The 16,453-nt window shown below is 56.1% G+C and overlaps 6 protein-coding genes across 6 annotated transcripts; all 6 read left to right on the top strand.

Moving 5' to 3' along the window:
* Window positions 1–337: 337 nt before the first annotated feature.
* TRAVEDRAFT_46179 (alpha-1,3-mannosyltransferase ALG2) lies at window positions 338–2,050 on the top strand (the record flags this gene model as incomplete). The annotated part of the gene is made up of 6 exons (XM_008038181.1): window positions 338–389; window positions 447–563; window positions 625–954; window positions 1,005–1,173; window positions 1,232–1,371; window positions 1,422–2,050. 6 exons carry the CDS (start codon window positions 338–340, stop codon window positions 2,048–2,050), a joined length of 1,437 nt encoding a protein of 478 aa, XP_008036372.1.
* A 553-nt stretch (window positions 2,051–2,603) lies between these two features.
* TRAVEDRAFT_46178 (uncharacterized protein) lies at window positions 2,604–3,520 on the top strand (the record flags this gene model as incomplete). The annotated part of the gene is made up of 3 exons (XM_008038180.1): window positions 2,604–3,107; window positions 3,169–3,303; window positions 3,362–3,520. The coding sequence occupies 3 exons, from the start codon at window positions 2,604–2,606 to the stop codon at window positions 3,518–3,520; spliced, it is 798 nt and encodes a 265-aa protein (XP_008036371.1).
* A 2,436-nt stretch (window positions 3,521–5,956) lies between these two features.
* On the top strand, window positions 5,957–9,452 carry TRAVEDRAFT_57991 (oligopeptide transporter). Its single transcript, XM_008038305.1, has 18 exons — window positions 5,957–6,343; window positions 6,411–6,593; window positions 6,645–6,719; window positions 6,776–6,843; window positions 6,899–6,962; window positions 7,020–7,047; window positions 7,103–7,387; window positions 7,449–7,519; window positions 7,578–7,713; window positions 7,772–7,809; window positions 7,866–7,967; window positions 8,023–8,095; window positions 8,154–8,225; window positions 8,285–8,406; window positions 8,467–8,611; window positions 8,664–8,733; window positions 8,787–8,934; window positions 8,994–9,452. The coding sequence occupies exons 1-18, from the start codon at window positions 5,990–5,992 to the stop codon at window positions 9,333–9,335; spliced, it is 2,376 nt and encodes a 791-aa protein (XP_008036496.1). The 5' UTR covers window positions 5,957–5,989; the 3' UTR covers window positions 9,336–9,452.
* A 1,154-nt stretch (window positions 9,453–10,606) lies between these two features.
* Window positions 10,607–11,501, top strand: TRAVEDRAFT_19467 (uncharacterized protein; the record flags this gene model as incomplete). Its single annotated transcript, XM_008037841.1, has 6 exons — window positions 10,607–10,795; window positions 10,861–10,920; window positions 10,971–11,047; window positions 11,097–11,127; window positions 11,325–11,387; window positions 11,454–11,501. The coding sequence occupies 6 exons, from the start codon at window positions 10,607–10,609 to the stop codon at window positions 11,499–11,501; spliced, it is 468 nt and encodes a 155-aa protein (XP_008036032.1).
* A 961-nt stretch (window positions 11,502–12,462) lies between these two features.
* On the top strand, window positions 12,463–13,383 carry TRAVEDRAFT_19466 (uncharacterized protein; the record flags this gene model as incomplete). Its single annotated transcript, XM_008037840.1, has 7 exons — window positions 12,463–12,639; window positions 12,692–12,757; window positions 12,830–12,906; window positions 12,969–12,999; window positions 13,062–13,136; window positions 13,193–13,255; window positions 13,333–13,383. The coding sequence occupies 7 exons, from the start codon at window positions 12,463–12,465 to the stop codon at window positions 13,381–13,383; spliced, it is 540 nt and encodes a 179-aa protein (XP_008036031.1).
* A 1,641-nt stretch (window positions 13,384–15,024) lies between these two features.
* TRAVEDRAFT_46174 (uncharacterized protein) lies at window positions 15,025–15,997 on the top strand (the record flags this gene model as incomplete). Its single annotated transcript, XM_008038179.1, has 7 exons — window positions 15,025–15,204; window positions 15,259–15,327; window positions 15,394–15,473; window positions 15,583–15,613; window positions 15,677–15,748; window positions 15,817–15,879; window positions 15,944–15,997. The coding sequence occupies 7 exons, from the start codon at window positions 15,025–15,027 to the stop codon at window positions 15,995–15,997; spliced, it is 549 nt and encodes a 182-aa protein (XP_008036370.1).
* Window positions 15,998–16,453: the final 456 nt, after the last annotated feature.

Genomic DNA, 16,453 nt, shown 5'->3' with positions numbered 1-16,453 from the left:
CCAGAGGTCACCGTGGTGCAGGAGAGAGTCAGGCAAGCGCCCTTCGATACTCTTCGATAGTGGATAAGTACTTGGGATAAGCACCACTTAGCCGCTTGATAGAAATTCACTCGCAGTCACAGTTTGAACTGATAGAGGTTAGAACTATTTATAATGCAATTAGCACCGCAGCTTCATGACGTCTCGGCATAACACCTTCCTCTGGTCCACCATCACGCCCACTAGTTGTCCGCACGATTCTGCTTCCACCTTTACCACAGCGCGCAACTCGAGAAACGATACGTCTGCAACTTGTCTGCTTTGGAATACTGTCGAAGACCTGAGTGCTAGCACTATCATGTCTTCTCGCAGGCTGCGGATCGCGTTCATACACCCGGACCTTGGCATCGGTGCGTACTCTGGCGGCAGGACGAATTGTCATAGACAGAGGCTTATGGTATGGACAGGCGGCGCAGAGCGCCTCGTAGTCGACGCTGCACTAGGTCTCCAGAAGTTGGGACACAGTGTCGACATCTTTACCTCCCATCATGACCGGGGTCATTGTTTTGAGGAGACTCGCGACGGTGCGTCCTGAAAATGTCGCCGTCAAATTATCATAGGTCGAGGATGGAGAAAGACCAACAGGAACTCTTCGTGTGCACCTCGTTTCCTCGCCATTCCCCCGTGCAATCAAGGGCAAGCTACACGTCCTGTTCTCGCATGCTCGTCAACTGCACCTCACACGCTATCTTCTGAGCTCGTCTATGCCCTCCTTTGATGTGTACTTTGTGGACCTGCTGCCGACATGCATACCATTCCTGCGACTCGGCGCCCACACGCGCGTGTTGTACTACTGTCACTTCCCAGACAAGTTAATGTCCGGTGGTGCATACGTGGAAGGCGCGAGGCCCAAAGGAAGTCTCCTGAAGCGTATATACAGACTTCCTATGGATGCTGTGGAGGAAATCGCGACTAGTGAGCTACACATGCGCCCTTAGTCTGTCTACAGCTGACAATGCTGCCAGGACAGGCCGACACCATTCTCGTGAACTCGAATTTCACGAAGGGTGTATTCAAGAGGCATTTCCCCTCCGTTCAAGCAACACCCCGCGTTGTATACCCTGGTATCAACCTTGACACCTATAAGCCCGTAGACGTAAACCTAGGCGATGCTGACATCACAAGCATACTGTCGTGCGTATGACCTGGTCGTAACTATCGGGTATAATTGAAACTGAAAGCGCACTTGTAGGGATCGGCCGACTCTGTTGTCAGTCAATAGGTTTGAGAGCAAGAAGAACGCAGCGCTTGCCATAGACTCGTTCGCCCTGCTCAGACGGAAGCTTTCTCGTGACAATGCTCCTTCACGGAAAACTCGGTTAGTTCTTGCGGGTGAGTGTCTGCTCAACATCTCTTAGCCTCCGACGCTGATGGCAGCGCAGGTGGATATGACCCACGTCTCATGGACAACGTGAAAACGCTCCAATCGTTACTAGACGGCGCGAAAGCTCATGGCCTGACTTACGCCATCACAACCCCCTCCAATTCCACAGTCGCTCTTCCCTCGCTACCATCGACCTCTGAAGCTGAGGTCGCGGACATCGTCTTCCTACTCAACTTCTCGACTGCGCAGCGCTCCGCGCTGTTAACGTCCCCGTCAACGCTCGCTCTCCTCTACACACCCACCAACGAGCACTTCGGCATCGGGCCCGTCGAAGGCATGGTGTGTGGTCTTCCCGTCCTGGCGTGTAACAGCGGTGGCCCGACTGAGAGTGTAGTCGACGAGCCCGCGAGCGAGCGAACAGGATGGCTCCGACCCCCGAAGCCCGAGGTCTGGGCCGAGGCCCTAGTGGAGATCGTGGATTTACCCGCGGCAGGCAGAGCGCAGCTGGCAGAACGCGCCAAGAGGCGGGCGAGGGAGAAGTTTGGGATGGAAGCTATGGCGCGGGATATGGAACAAGCCCTGCAGGAGACGTTTGCGATGGGGCGTGTCCCGACGCCCCTTGCTATCTGGTTCGCTCTGGCACTGCTGTTTGTGGTGGCGGCTTACGCTGTGAGGTTGGTTTTGTGAAGCCGATCTTGGGACGTTACGGTGCGCACCATCTCTGCAATTCGAGACGGTTTTGCAACTTATCGTCCAGCTGCAGTACAGTATATCTCAGAGTTCTAATAACATTGTAAGCATCATGTTTTTGGTTTTTCTTGGTCTAATGATCGCGCGTCACCAGATTTTTATTGACATCGTCAACATGATGATTGTCGTGGGCTTCGGGGAACAGGTCAGCTAGGGATAAGCGCCCTGTGAACCACTACGCCACGTCATGACCCCGCCTATCGTTCACCCAACGGGCATGGGAACTGCACGAAGTTAAGTTTATTCGCATGGATAGTGACCGGGCCGGAGACAAAGGGTGGCACGCGATACTGCTTTGCTGTCGACAATGACATGGCCGCAGGTAATGGCCTGCCACAGCGCCTTGCGCTCTTTGACTACTGGACATATAAAACTCATCTGAGCTAGCTTCGCTTCTCTCCCAACATCTTCCTTCGGGCCATCTTGCCTTGCACCCCCGCGCCACCCACCATATCGTTCAGTCGTAGCTCACCTCTTCATCGACATCGCAATGCACGCCCTGTTCAAGCATTACTCGCCTAACTTCCTCGGATGCTCAGGATCTGGACAAAGGCCATTGTTCTCGGGCATAAGCCACATCATCCAAAGCGAGGCGGTGCATAGCCAGACCAACCATGTCACGGTCCCATCGTTGAAGTTGCATCAACACCGTGTGGCTGCTCTGACCGCAAAACCTGTTCCCGCTCGACCCTTCACCGTATCCACACCATCCTTCAGTGGCTCGATGGCATCCTCTAGCGACCACGAAGTCGACTCTGGCTACTCGTCCTCCACGTTGGAGCAGGAAGTTTCTTCTCGCGTTCCCTTACCCACTCCTTTCTCCCAAAATATCGCGGCAAACGTGGTAGACTTCCGGTCTCAGGGCGCGCGCGGCGTATCCCTCGCAGACTGGATCCGGCTCTCAGAAAAGAGGAAGACGCACACATGCCTCGACGATCCCAACGAGAGCTTGGACGAACTTGTGGACGATTGGAAGATATTATACCAGTGTCAGGTGAGTGTATGTGTTCCTCGCAGCTGCTCACGATGACGCTAACTGTATCCGGTTCCATAAGTGGCCTGGATATGACGCCCACACGTGCTACGTAGCCGTGCCCGAAGAAGTTGCTGCGGGCACCGCTCCTTTGACGAAGGTCGACTTGCTCGACATGGTCTGCCATACTCTAGCAGATTGGGTATTAGCGGTTACCGTGGGTCTTTCCTCCTTTCCTAGCTCGTGTACCATCTCACCCTTAAGATCTATCGTAGAGGCGCAGACACACGGAGTGTTCGGCTCCGGCGTGGGTCATCGGACTGGACGAGATTACGTTCAAGCACATCTACCTCGTGTCCGTGGTCGAAGTGGAGGGCTACGTAAGGAAATGGGTGCCGGTCCTAGAGATCGATGCGGAGGCTCTTAGGAGCTGAAACAGGCACTACGATCTGGGTCCGCAGACAGTCTACAGATACGCAAAATTCATTCAGTTTTTCTTCATCAGAGCACACGCGACCCCCGGCTGCCAATATCTGGACTGGATGTACCTGGACTTACTGCGCTGTTCCTGACGTTCTAGCTTTCAGCCCAATATTGACAGATCCCAGCAGCGTATACGAAGGACCGGGTCAACTCATTATTACTTGTGGTGCGTGTTGACACCATCGAGGCACGGCTCGCACTGAGAACGCCATCTCACGAATCCGTGATCGCGCAGGTATAATTACTTATGGGTGCACGTTGACTCGTGATCGGACGCTCATCGATACATCCCCGATCGTGGCACAGTGGTGGCGAGTATCCTCGTGGGGGTGTGCACGCGGGATACGCTCACGGGAGGTGCGATCGACCCGGAGCGCGCCTGTGGCGTCTGCTCCAGGCGGTACTCCTGCTACCGCCATGTCGATGCGTCGGACGTCCTCGCGCAATCTAAGTGTTGCGTCCGCACAACGCTCGCCGCAGGCACACGTCCATGGTGTCGACGGATGTACGTGATCACTTATCTCTTGTCTTGGCAGCAGCGTGGGCAGCGGGGACCGCGGGGCGCTCTATCGACCGTTCGAGGAGGTACGCATCGTCCTTATCGCATTCGCGGGCGAGCTGCGCAGCGTTATAGGAATGATGACACTTATGCCCTCCGTTGAATATACTAGGTTCAAGGCACGGCGACGAACGCTCGGAAGTGACACAGGATATGAAAAGTAGGACGCGGAAGCGAACGTGAGTGCTCCAGACGCAAGCTATACATCCTACGGATGTCTGCATCCAATTCCTGTCGAGGTAACTGATCGCGCTTGCAGGACCGGAGGATGTAGGCACCGTGCCTAGCCAAGACTGCCGGCCTACTTGTACAAGAAATGGGCTAGTTCAAGAAGCATACCGGCGCCGGGGGGCCCGAGCGAGCTTATAGCGTTAGTCGGCAAAACATGTTCTGGATCTCGCCCCACGATCAGCGCCGAAAGTGTGCCCGTAACTGTGCATGGAGTTGGGAAGAGACACCGGTGGGCCATGATGGTCAGTGTATCACTGCCCGGGAGTAAGTCTACGCCTCTGACATGCCGCCACTCAGCACGCCATTGATGATTACAAGGCCTCATGCGCCTGCCTGTCGTGCGTATTCAGGGCGGCATTGAGTCGTGTGAAGCTACTCATCCACATAGGCATTCAGACGCTATACTCATAAAAGTGTGACCACGCCCGCCGGCCGTCCGTCAACGGTACGTGGCGGCGATAGGAAGGAAGGCGGCCTCCGGGATGTGTTCGATGCATCCGTTTATCTCGCACCGCTCACGCCCTTGGCGCACTTTGATCTGGTGACCCCGCAAGGTGAGGGCAAGACCTCGTGGTTGCCTGCTAGGCGGGTTCCCAGGCTGCTTCCTTCAGGCTCGGGGCCCTCGGCCACTGCGAACGTTCAAACGGCCTTCTTACGGCGAACACTTCTTGAAGACGTACAATGTTCGGAGTCGAGCGGAGACGGACTTAAAAGATCACAAAAGACTATACCATGGTCGTGTGATTACTCCCGGGCGTAAATCTTCAGCCCGTCAGTGCAGCGCCGCGATATGTTTTGCGTGGACTCAATTTGGCCACATCGCAGACAATCTGGACAGCGTTAACCGATCAGGGACACACGCGCGGGACCCAGCACGCACTGGATGTTGAAGATGACGCTTCCCGCGTGCACTGGCACTTTTTCAAGGATGCTTGGATCTTCCAACGCGACGAGTGGATTTGGGCGCTGCTCGATTCTCCGGCCCACCGACAACTTCTCCGAAACTCAAAATAGCTGACCCAGATCAAGCCCAGGTGGGTGGTATCCATCGCTGCGAGGCTCGCCTGCGATACGCTTTCCGGCTCCTATCAGCGCTTGTGGCCTGCTTTTGGTGTTCCACGAGCTCTCATTCGCGCGACTCGAGGTATTCGCTAGGCTCCCGTTGCCCCGCGTGCCGCAGTTTAAGTACGAAACGGTTAACCAATCTTGGCATCTAGATTTCTATGCAGACCCATCACGATCGGAGGAACCGCATGGACATTGCCAGCTCCGTCGTTGTAACGACTCTCCGCGATTGCGCAATCTCTACGTTTGGGTCAGAATCCACCGGCGGTAGGGCGGAGACGTGAGGTCTAGCCGGGCGCTGGAATAACCCGTCGCGCTCCCTGCACAAATCAGATAGGCACCGAGAGCAGGTCCTCTTGGGCTCCGTGTGGTCGCATGGCCGCAGGACGTTCGAGAGAATTACACCAGGCAGAGGCGCCATGTCGTACTCGGCCGCGGACCGTGGACCTTAGACCTTCTCCATACGGGATGGAGCTCGAGAAGGGTACATATAATCCGTCTACGCCGACTGGCCTTCCCCAGCAGTCCTCAGCTCTAGCTGCTTCAACGCTCCTCGCCCGCGCCCATGGCTTCCCAGGACGGCGTCGAACAGCTCCCTCAGCTCACTGCTGCACAGGGCGGCCAGTCCCCCACCGACTCCTTCGACGAGAAGGCGGGACTCGGCCATGACACCAAGCTCACCAAGCGGGTCAGCTCCGACTCCTCCCTCGGGTCTGGCAAGGACGGCGAGCCGGACGGCAAGTCGGAGTACGACGAGGAGCACAAGGTGCGGTACGTCAACGGCGAGCCTGTTATCACGACTGGCTGGGACGTCTCGCGCTACCTCGTCGACACCCGTGACGACGGTGACCCCGCAATCACCTTCCGTTCGCTCCTGCTCGGGACGGTCTTCGCCGGGCTGGGCGCTGCCCTCTGTCAGGTACGTACTAGATGTCGGCTATTTCCTTATGCACACTCTTATTCACACCTTATCCCTCGGCGCGTAGATTTACCTCTTCAAGCCCGTCCAGGTCTCGATATCGACGGTCTTCCTCCTCCTGCTCATCTACAGCTTTGGAGTCGCGTGGGCCAAGTATCTCCCGCGTCGTGAGTGGGTTGAGAACACTCGGTTCGCCCGGTTTGGCCCGGCCCTGCACTTCTTCAATCCTGGCGAGTTCAAGATCAAGGAGGTACGTTCGTTCCTTTGTCTCGCAGCCTGCAGAGGTCTAACGTGACCATAGCATGTCGTTGCTTCTCTGGTTGCTTCCACTGCGGCGGGTGGCAGCGCCGCTGTTATGAACTTCGCTGTGCAGCGCGTGAGTCGTTCGGTTATGGTCACTGTCGGTCCGTCACTGAACGTGGTTCTCTGCAGCTCTACTACGACACGAATGTAGAAGCCACCACTGCTGTACTCGCTACCTTCTCCACCGCCTGCTTCGGGTACGTTTTTGTTCTTCTCTCTACTTCTCGGGCTGCTTACTGACGGCCTTCGAAGTTACGGTCTCGTGGGCCTTTTGCGTCCCCTCACCGTATACCCTAGCGAGATGGTCTACTGGGGTGTAAGTCGCATCGTTTATCTCGGTATTCATAAGGCGAACCCTGACAGTCACGCACAGAACCTGCCCACCGTGTCCATCTTCCAAAGTACGCTTGTCCACCCCCATGATAACAGTACTTCATCTCACCTTGCTCCCCGTAGCTCTTCACTTCGACAGCGCCGCGAACCACAAACGTCTGAAGCTCTTCTGGGGCGCGTTCACGGGCATGTTCATCTGGGAGATCTTCCCGGCCTACGTCTTCCCGCTCCTGAACGGCATCAACATATTCTGCCTCGCGACGCAGCATGTCCCCATCGGCGCACAGGATGTGATCACGAACCTCTTCGGGGGCACGGACGGTAACGAGGGCCTCGGCTTTATGAGTCTCTCGCTCGACTGGCAGTACATCACCTCTGTATACATGAGCTTCCCGCTCATCCAGCAAGGTAAGGATGGCCGTACAGCTTACCATCGAACTGCAGAATTCTGATCGCCGTGTGCCTGCAGCCAACTCGTGGGTGGGGTATGCGGTTTGCTACATCGCCATCATGGGCATCTACTACTCGGACGTCTGGAACGTAAGTACTCTTGTTCCCCTCACCGCTGGGGCGTCCCTCATGATGCTTGCGCGCACAGTCGAAAGCGTTCCCGATGCTCTCCACGTCGCTGTACTCTCAGAGCGGCACGCGGTACAACCAGACCGCCATCTTCGGCACCACCTTCACCCTCAACCAGACCGCGCTAGAGGAGATTGGTCTTCCAGCGTTGACCGGCACGTACAATTTGCGTATCTCGCCGTGACTGCTTACTTACCACCCGTATCTGTTCAGGTTCGAACGCGTGGGCTAACCTTTGTGCCAACCTCGGCGTGCGTATTTTTGGCTACCCCTGTCTAATCGAATGCATAGCTGACCCTGCGTGTAGATCGGTGGCCTTATCGCCCACACAGTGCTCTTCTGGGGCCCTTCCGTTTGGGACTCCTTCAAGCAGGCGCGTGCCAAGACCCAGCCCGACCCCCACTGGAAGGTACGCTCCCAACGGCATAGTCCCCCAGCGGAGCTGACCGCATCATGGCGTATAGATCGTGAACAAGAACTACCACGAGGTACCATGGTGGTGGTATCTCTGCTTACTCGCGTTGTCCTTCTTTGCTGGTAAGTGAATCCGGGCTTCGAGTGATACGAGTGTTGCTGACGAGAATGGGTGTAACAGGCTTGATCGTCGTGTTCAAGGGCCAGACTACTCTCCCGTGGTGGGCGTACATCCTCTCTCTCCTGCTCGGAGGTGCGTCATGCCTTTCTTTCATCCTTCCTTCGCATGCTGAGCTGTTGCGTATAATGTAGCCTTCATCACCCCCTTCTCGACCACGCTGTACGCGCGCATGGGTAACGGTATCGCGACGAACCAGCTGATGAAGATGGTCGCCGGCGCAGTCAACCCCGGGAAGCCCGTAGCCAACCTCTACGTGCGTTCCCCTTCCCTAGCTTGCCCACATTTCTACGCCGTGCTTACCTGTTTCTTGTAGTTCTCGATGTGGAGCCACGACGTCATTTCGACGTCTATCAACCTCGCAGGCGATCTGAAGATGGGCCAATACCTGAAGATCCCGCCCCGCGCCATGTTCCTCACGCAGATTTGGGGTACTATCCTTGGCGCGATCGTGAACTACGGTAAGGATCTCGTCCTAGGAGGCCTCCGCGCGCATCTAACAAACCTTTACAGTCGTCATGGTCTCCGTCGTGGATGCACAGCGCGACATCCTGCTCGACCCTCGTGGTACGAACGTTTGGAGGTGAGTACCGCTTTGGACGCCGAGCATATGTATGATCTGACAGTCTTGTATAGTGGTCAGTACCCGCAGAGCTTGAACAGCGCCGCAGTGACCTGGTCACTTGCGAAGCAGCTCTACGGTCCCCACGGGCCATATATCTGGATCCCCCTTTCCCTCGTCTTCGGCATGATCCCCACATTCATCCAGTGGCTCCTCGCCAAAGTGCGTAATCCGTTGCATTTGTCTATGTCCCCGCACCGTGCTCACACTTCACTCTACAGCGCTACCCCACGATCGCCGGCCTGCGCACCGACAGCATCGTCCTCCCCATCATCTACCAGTACGCGCAGTGGATGTCGTCCGGCACGAACTCGCCCGTGATGTCCGCGATCATCGTCGGGTTGGTGTCGCAGCTGTGGCTGAGGCGGTACCACCCCGCGTGGTACAAGAAGTACAACTTCATCCTCGGCGGTGCGCTCGACGGCGGAGCGCAGGTTATGATCTTCATCCTCTCATTCGCCGTGTTCGGCGCGTCGGGCGTGCCGAAGCCGTTCCCGACGTGGTGGGGCAACCCCGCGGTGGGCAACGTAGATTATTGTAACGGTAATGGCGCGCTCGACTAAGCGTAGCCTTTAAAGTGGAATGTTGTACATGTAGTTTACTTACTTACGGTACTCTCACGACTCTCTGATGTTTTACGTTTTTGGTTCTGGGGCAGTAACAATGGAAATCTCTGTAGCCTACCGTCGATTCATCCGACCGACGGGCTGACAATACTTAATCCATGCAAACTCCCTTCGCCCGCACGCCGACTCCTTCAATGGTGCCATGGTTGCGTTGCGTTGTCCTGTACCCCGAGTTCTGAGCAATCCGATTCATTTCGATTGTCATCCCTAACCACGTTCTTGCTGGAACGGTGTTACCAAAAACATACGCCAGCATAATAGGTGGACCGGGTTGATGTGTGAACTAAATAGGCTATATATCATCACTCATGTAGTGACGGTGGATCCAAAAAATTGAACTTAAGTCGGACTGAGTACCGCAGCAAAGCAGTGCCGGAAAGGCGCCTCGCCGGCACTTGCCGAGGCGTTCAGTATTGCGCACGACCACCAGGCCGACTTTCCCTGACTTTTCATGTCGACTTTCCGTCTACCTCCGTACGTAGCAGTCACTGCAATTAAGATGGGACTGCTTACTATTAATCTAGCGTTTGTACTCGTTCTCCATTGGGTGCATGCCATATGAGCGCCTGCGCCTGCCAGCTCAAATTGAAGAGACTTGCACGTACGCGACTTACAGTATACATGACGCGCCCCCCCTACTACGCGGAGTTTCGTTAGTATTTTGCGGCTGCAACCAGATGTGCATTGCAGCTTCGACCCCAGGTTAGCATCCTCGTAATTGTGGCGGTCGTCCGTATCCCTCGAAGAAAGTTGATTGCTCATCATTCCCAGCCCTTCGTCTTGCGGTTGTACATATGATGGGGGTGCTCGTAAGTGACTGGCAACTTCGGCCGGATCCAACTCATCATCCACAGAGTTATCTTTTTCACCCTGCCGGCGCACTAGTATGTGCCCTATTCGACAGAGGGTGTGAATGTAGACCAACCTCGCCGGTGATCGCGACGAGAAGTCGTCACTGAGCCGAATACAACCCATCTTCGCAATGCACCTCCTTTCGAGGATACGGAACGCGTGCACAGATGTACGCTCTCCTTCTACATTCACTCCAAAGTTCATCCAGACGCTCATAAATCTGCCGCGTACATAAAGGCGTCAAGTCGCCCAGAACCTAGGCTGTACCTAGCGCCGTTTGCGTTCCTTCCTTCAACAACCTCGCCTCTGCACTCATCGCCACTCTCAACGATCACGTCGACGCAGCGTTCCTCGAGATGCAACTCTTCAGCTTCAGCATCATTCCAGCCATCGCAGCGGTCATCCTCGGAACGTGGGGCGCCGCTGGCCAACAATCGATATTTACTGATACCGTCGTCGACCTTGACGAAGTCACTGCCGTGTCATACGACGTTCAGGCTGTTACGTTCGGTCTCAGCTCCTCTAACTTCAATCGTGAGAGCCCCGTGAGTGCATGCATCGCCACCAACATAACACGCGATGCCTTCTCCTATATTGAACTTGTATGCAGAAAATCGTGACAGGGCTGTACGGCATGGCGGTCGTCGGGACCAAGTACATCAGGCAGGCCGTGAGTGACGAGTCGTAGATGATCGTCATCTCGCCTGATATGCTCTGTAGTCTAATGCGACGGAGATGGACGACGAACAGGCCCGGAACGCGATCGATAGCCTCGCCATCTTTGTGAACGCTCAGCAGTAAGTCGTTCCTCCCAGCACTGGAACCCGCTCTGACCCGTGACAACAGGACTCTTATGAATGAACTCATCGAGAAGCGCGTACGTCGATGACTCAATTGATGCCGCTCCTCTTGGCGTGAAGCACTCCCTCTGATCAGGAAATCGTTGTAGCACCTAGCTTCGAAGCACGCCTCCCAGGCGGAAATTGCTCAAGGACTCCAGGCCCTGCATAGCGCCACGATCGTGAGAGGGCCGCCCATTGCGTCACCGGTATCGGTGGCTTACATTGCCCCTAGGGCGCCGAAGACGCTCTCGCTCGCGTCGTTCCGACGCGCGAAGAGGAGGCCAATGCGCTTTTCGTGAGTGGCGGGGGCACATGTCGTCGAATTACGAAGAGCCATTAATACCCTCTCCTTTCGCTGCAGCACAAAATGAACGGCGCCCTCGACGCCGCGTTGGCTGCCTATTACTGAAACACTGCGGCGGCGCTTGACACGTTTGACGGCGTAGTAAGGTATGTCGTTGATTATAAGCCTTGTTTATCTATCAACAATGATGGGATGACTAGGCAATATGGCGGGCGCGGATCGAGGCGGGCTTCAGTACGGAGGTGCATCTACTTTCGGTCTTTGTGGATACGCTCGCAAATCACCCCATTTCATATCACGTTTATGAGATTTCACAGAAGCTTGGTCAATCACGGCAAGATGATTCTCGCTTTCAACGCTCGTCAGTACTCAGTGCTACTGCATGTCTTTCTTCCAAGGATCACTCCGTGTCGACCGTCAAACTGCCGCCATAGTACACGACCGTGGTCTCCAACTCGGGAATTGCGTCACCTCCTTCCGACCGATGCAGTGCATGGCCTCCCTGAATGGGGACGTGATCCCGAACAACCTCGTAAACGATCTAGCGGCGCGCCCGCGCGAACGACTTCGCTGCTCGCTGTCGCCTGACCCGAACGTCGAAGAGCCCGGCCTCTCCACGTGTCGGGCTTCTGGCTTCGAGCAGCCATTATGCGTGCGCCTCCTCTTGTACCCCACATATCAACGTCATAACGTCATTCTCCTACCGATTCTCTGGCACTTTTGGGCGCGATCGCGACAACGAATGTCGTGTCGTGTCTCGATGCAGACGGAAAACCGAAGCGCACGTCCGGCGTTCCGTTACACCGATGTGCAATACCGGAATGGGAATCCGTATGACCTTGTTAGCGGTTCGTCGCCCCCGTTTTCTTTCGGTATGCGTACGCTGACAGAAGGGAATAATCATGCTCAAATTATTGGCAGCGCTCCAGTGCCTCCCAAATGTAGCTCGTCGTACACGACACTGCGCGATATATATACCTCCGACTATTGGTCCACCCTCGCCATTCGATACCACTCGAATACGTGCACGTCGACCAGCCTCCTCTCCCCACCCCGTTTCACAACCATGAAGTTCCTTAACGTTCTCCCCGCCATCGGCGCCCTCGTGCTCGGCGCACTCAGCGTCGTCGCCCAGGATGCCGCGGTCATCATAACCGGGATCACGCAGGTCACCGACGCGTCGAGCAACCTCAAGACCATCGTCGACAAAGTCACCATCGCCAACGCCCCCTCCCAGGCTGCCGTCAGTATACCTCTGCTCCAACGCATTCTGCACATCGCTGACGGTCCCGCAGAAAATCGCGCCCGGGCTGCTCACCATCGGGAACACCTGCAGGGAGCTCACCAAGGCGATTACCGTCGTGCGTGCCATGATGCCTGTCTTGCATTCATATAGTGGATACGATGTGTTAACGCGGATATTTGCCTTGCAGCCCGACCCGAAGCCGTTCGGCGACGATGTCGCGGGCGACATCGTCGACGTCCTGGTCACGTTTGTCGAGGTCCACCAGTAAGCGGCCTACGCTGTCCTCCGAGACTTGCAGCTCACTTGCTCACCCCCTCTGCTTCCAGGGCTCTGCTCAACGCCATCATCGGCAAGCATGTACGTTGAACGGCAGCATTCAGAGCACGACCGCGTCTGACCGTCACTGTCCTTACTCGCAGGGCATTATCGCCAACATCCCCTTCGTCGGGCCGGACATTGCCGCTGCCCTGCGCGGCCTCGAGGCCATCGTCGATGTCGGTGCCCGATCTCCTCACAGTGTGCTTCGCGCTCATCCCTTCCGTTCATACAGGCGCTCGCCTTCGCCATCATCGGCCTCATACCCACCCGGCAGAACCCGGCCATGGCGCAAATCGTAAGTGGCCAGCGTCGCACGTTTTACAGGGCTGATTGCTGATGGGTTCGGCCCGTTCCTCGGGATTTCACTTACAGGCCAGCTTGGACAAGACTTTCGCAGACGTGATTCGCGTCTACAGCTCGTAAGCACGGCGGCGCGTCGGGTGCCCTCTCGAACGCCTCCGCGCAAGTTGTGCTGGGTAGTGGAGACTCTAGCATTGGGGGCGCGTGTAAGAGGATTCAAGTTCATGGTAGTGTTGTGCGTCGTGTTGTGTCTCGGTGCTTCGCGCTCGCAGCCTTGAAGTTCGCGTTGTATGATGTACTTGCCATGGTTGAAATGCATGCTTTTCTTGTCCTTGTCGCTTTTGGGTTCCCCTATGGTCAGCGTGATCTCTGAACAATCCCAATAAAACAAAAATCTCGTAAAACCCCTTGCCGGCTTAAGTTTTAACAGAGTGAAGTGCAAACTTGCCATTTCAATTTCCAGCACCGCCATGTTCATGTCGAGCGCCTATCATTCATCCTTCTTCCAGCACGACGTCGTGCACGCAGCTGACGTCTTTCGTAACTCAAACGTGTACCACACTCGTAAATACGCATCCCTTTTCCCTCGTCGACACCACCGATGGAAAGCATGGATTGGTAGCCACACCTCGGACGCGAACACTGCCGACCTTCAAAATCGGACGCCACGAGGACATAATTTCACCACCGGTGGCGGCGGGGCTTCCCAGGACTTCCCTGCCAACTTCACGATGTCTTTTGCAACGCGCCGTCCACAGCGCTGGCGGTGTCTGAAGTGGAGAACATGATTTCTTGATGTACTCACCGGAAACTGTTTCATCCAGACCTCGCCCCAATATTTCTTACGCGGTGTAACTGGTAAGCATGGTCATTTTATATGCGGGTTTGAACGTCTCTCACTGGCACCAGCAAGTTGGTAGCGGCGGACGCATCCGATCCCGCCCAACGTATTGCTCACATGCGTAACTTGGATCACTGCATCCGATGGTATCTTCCTTGGTAGTGGAAGTATGGAACTCGGAAATCGAGACTCCACAACTTGGAGCGCGTCGACCGAGTCTCCCGATTTATTGAGACACCCGAAGAGTATTCGCAGAATGCCGTGCAGACCATCGGTGGATGACGTTGCTCCCAGACCACCTCAGCGGCGCCAGGTGAGACACTTCCCTGCTCGACGTCGCGGCCCATTTACGTGTCAAACGACGCAGTGGGGGTTGCAGCCCCAGACTGACAGCCTTCCTACTCACTACGAAGCTGTAGGCGCCACCTCCGCTGGTCAGTTGACTATGCGTCTTCGGTTGCAAGAAGTGTGACGCCAAAGGACGTCGTCTTCACGTCTTGCGCGCGATGCAGTGCCAATCGCTTCTGCAGGATACCTTGTTTGGCGAGTCCGACGTCGTACGTGAACATCTCTTCGCGACTGTGTTGGCGTCACGACAATTGCGTATGTGATCTATCCTCCTATGCTCACGGCGGCCACGCCCGATGACATCTATACGCCGTCACCCTTTTTCTAACGGCAGACGCGAATGGCATAGGTCATAGAAGGTGTCTAGTCTCCTGATTGTCCGAATTGCGTCTGCGTTTGCTTCGTATGACTACTCATGCAGACCCGCACTTCCAGACCCATATTGGACGTCATCGTATAAAGATCATATTGCGGTTGTACGCCTCCTCTCCATCCGCATAACGTCGGGTACACCGCTCTCTCGCTGTCATCAACGTCGAGCCCCTCACATCTTCCGCCCTCACAACGACAGCACAATGAGATTCTTCGCCAACACCTTCCCTGCCACCGCCCTCGTCGCGGCTCTCGCCCTGGGCGTAGCCGCACAGACCGCCAACGAGGTCGTCAAATCCGTGGGCCTCATCACGCAGACCACGAACAACTACAACACCCAGTTCAAGCGCGTGTCCGCGAGCAACATGGGCCACGAGAGTGATGTGCGCACGTCTTTTTCCGCCGTCCCCCCACGCACGCTAACGACGCACTCGCAGAGCGTCCCGGATGGCATAAACGCGCTCACCGACATCACCACCAACCAGATTATCGATGTCTTCCTTCAGGTGTGTCGCCTTACAGGCCCCAATGTGCACGCTACTGCAGACCTGACCGCCAGCTTCATCTTTCAGGATGATACCCCCACGGCGCTGAACAGTCGCGACGCCGCTGACGTCGTGTACTTGTACCAGGAGTCCGTGAAGGCTGCCCAGTAAGTGCCACTTCCCCTCCGTGGTATGGGGGCGACCATGCCTTTGGTCGTCTCCTCCGTCGGGATCACAGCCCGGTGCCAACTCGCACGCACACCCTTTGTCTACTAGGGACCTCGTCGCCACACTCCTGGAGGACCATGTACGTAGCGCAATCGTCCACAGAAACCTCCCCGTACTGACGGGCCCTCCGCCCCCTCGTCAGGATCTCTTCGCCGAGTACGCCGTCGCCGGCCGCGTCACCCAGTCCGTGCGCGCCTACAGGGTTGCGACCATGGTGCGCTCCCTATTCTGGTGCTGCTCTGGTGCCCCCCAGGCAAGACTGCTGACTTGTCGTGATCGCAGCAATACATGGGGGCCATCAAGGGCGTCGCGGAGTCCCGCTCGGACGACATCATTGGGGCCTTCGTACGTGTCTCACGTGTCCCTTCGTGCTCGAGAGCGTACTGCTGATGCACGGGGCTACCGACAGGACGGGCTCGCGGAGTCGCTTGAAGAGTTTATTCAGCTGTACGAGCAGTCTTAAGGGATGTGCAGCTCGGCGGGGACAACGTTCGGTTTCGCTCTGTTGTAGGCTTCGAGCTGACTTGTCGAGCCTGTTGTCGTTCTTCCCGGGTCCCCGTTTGAAACAGCCCTCCGACGTTTTGGCACCTCTTTTCTGTTGTGGAGTGCTTGGCATGTAACTATAACTTGATGCGGTAGCTGCTGCTGCAAAACATGTCAATACTCCTTGTGGAGGGCAACGCCGCGGGTGAAGCCATTCTATCGATGTGGTTGAAGGCCGCACACAAGGAATAGGCGCATACATAACCTTCCCAAGAACCTGTATGCATGCGACGTAGAGATGAATCATGTATGCGGGGCCAATGGCAATACGGCACTGGGGGCCACGTTGGGGATGTGGGATATTGACTCAAGCACATGTTGCACACGTACGTCACTCCCCACCAAGCAGGATATACAGATTGTGATCATGAACGAC

This window comes from Trametes versicolor (genome assembly GCF_000271585.1).
Source record: "Trametes versicolor FP-101664 SS1 unplaced genomic scaffold TRAVEscaffold_4, whole genome shotgun sequence".
In the NCBI taxonomy this organism is placed as follows: domain Eukaryota; kingdom Fungi; phylum Basidiomycota; class Agaricomycetes; order Polyporales; family Polyporaceae; genus Trametes; species Trametes versicolor.
Note: the sequence above shows the minus strand (reverse complement) of the source record. Positions and strands in the feature narration are given on the sequence as shown.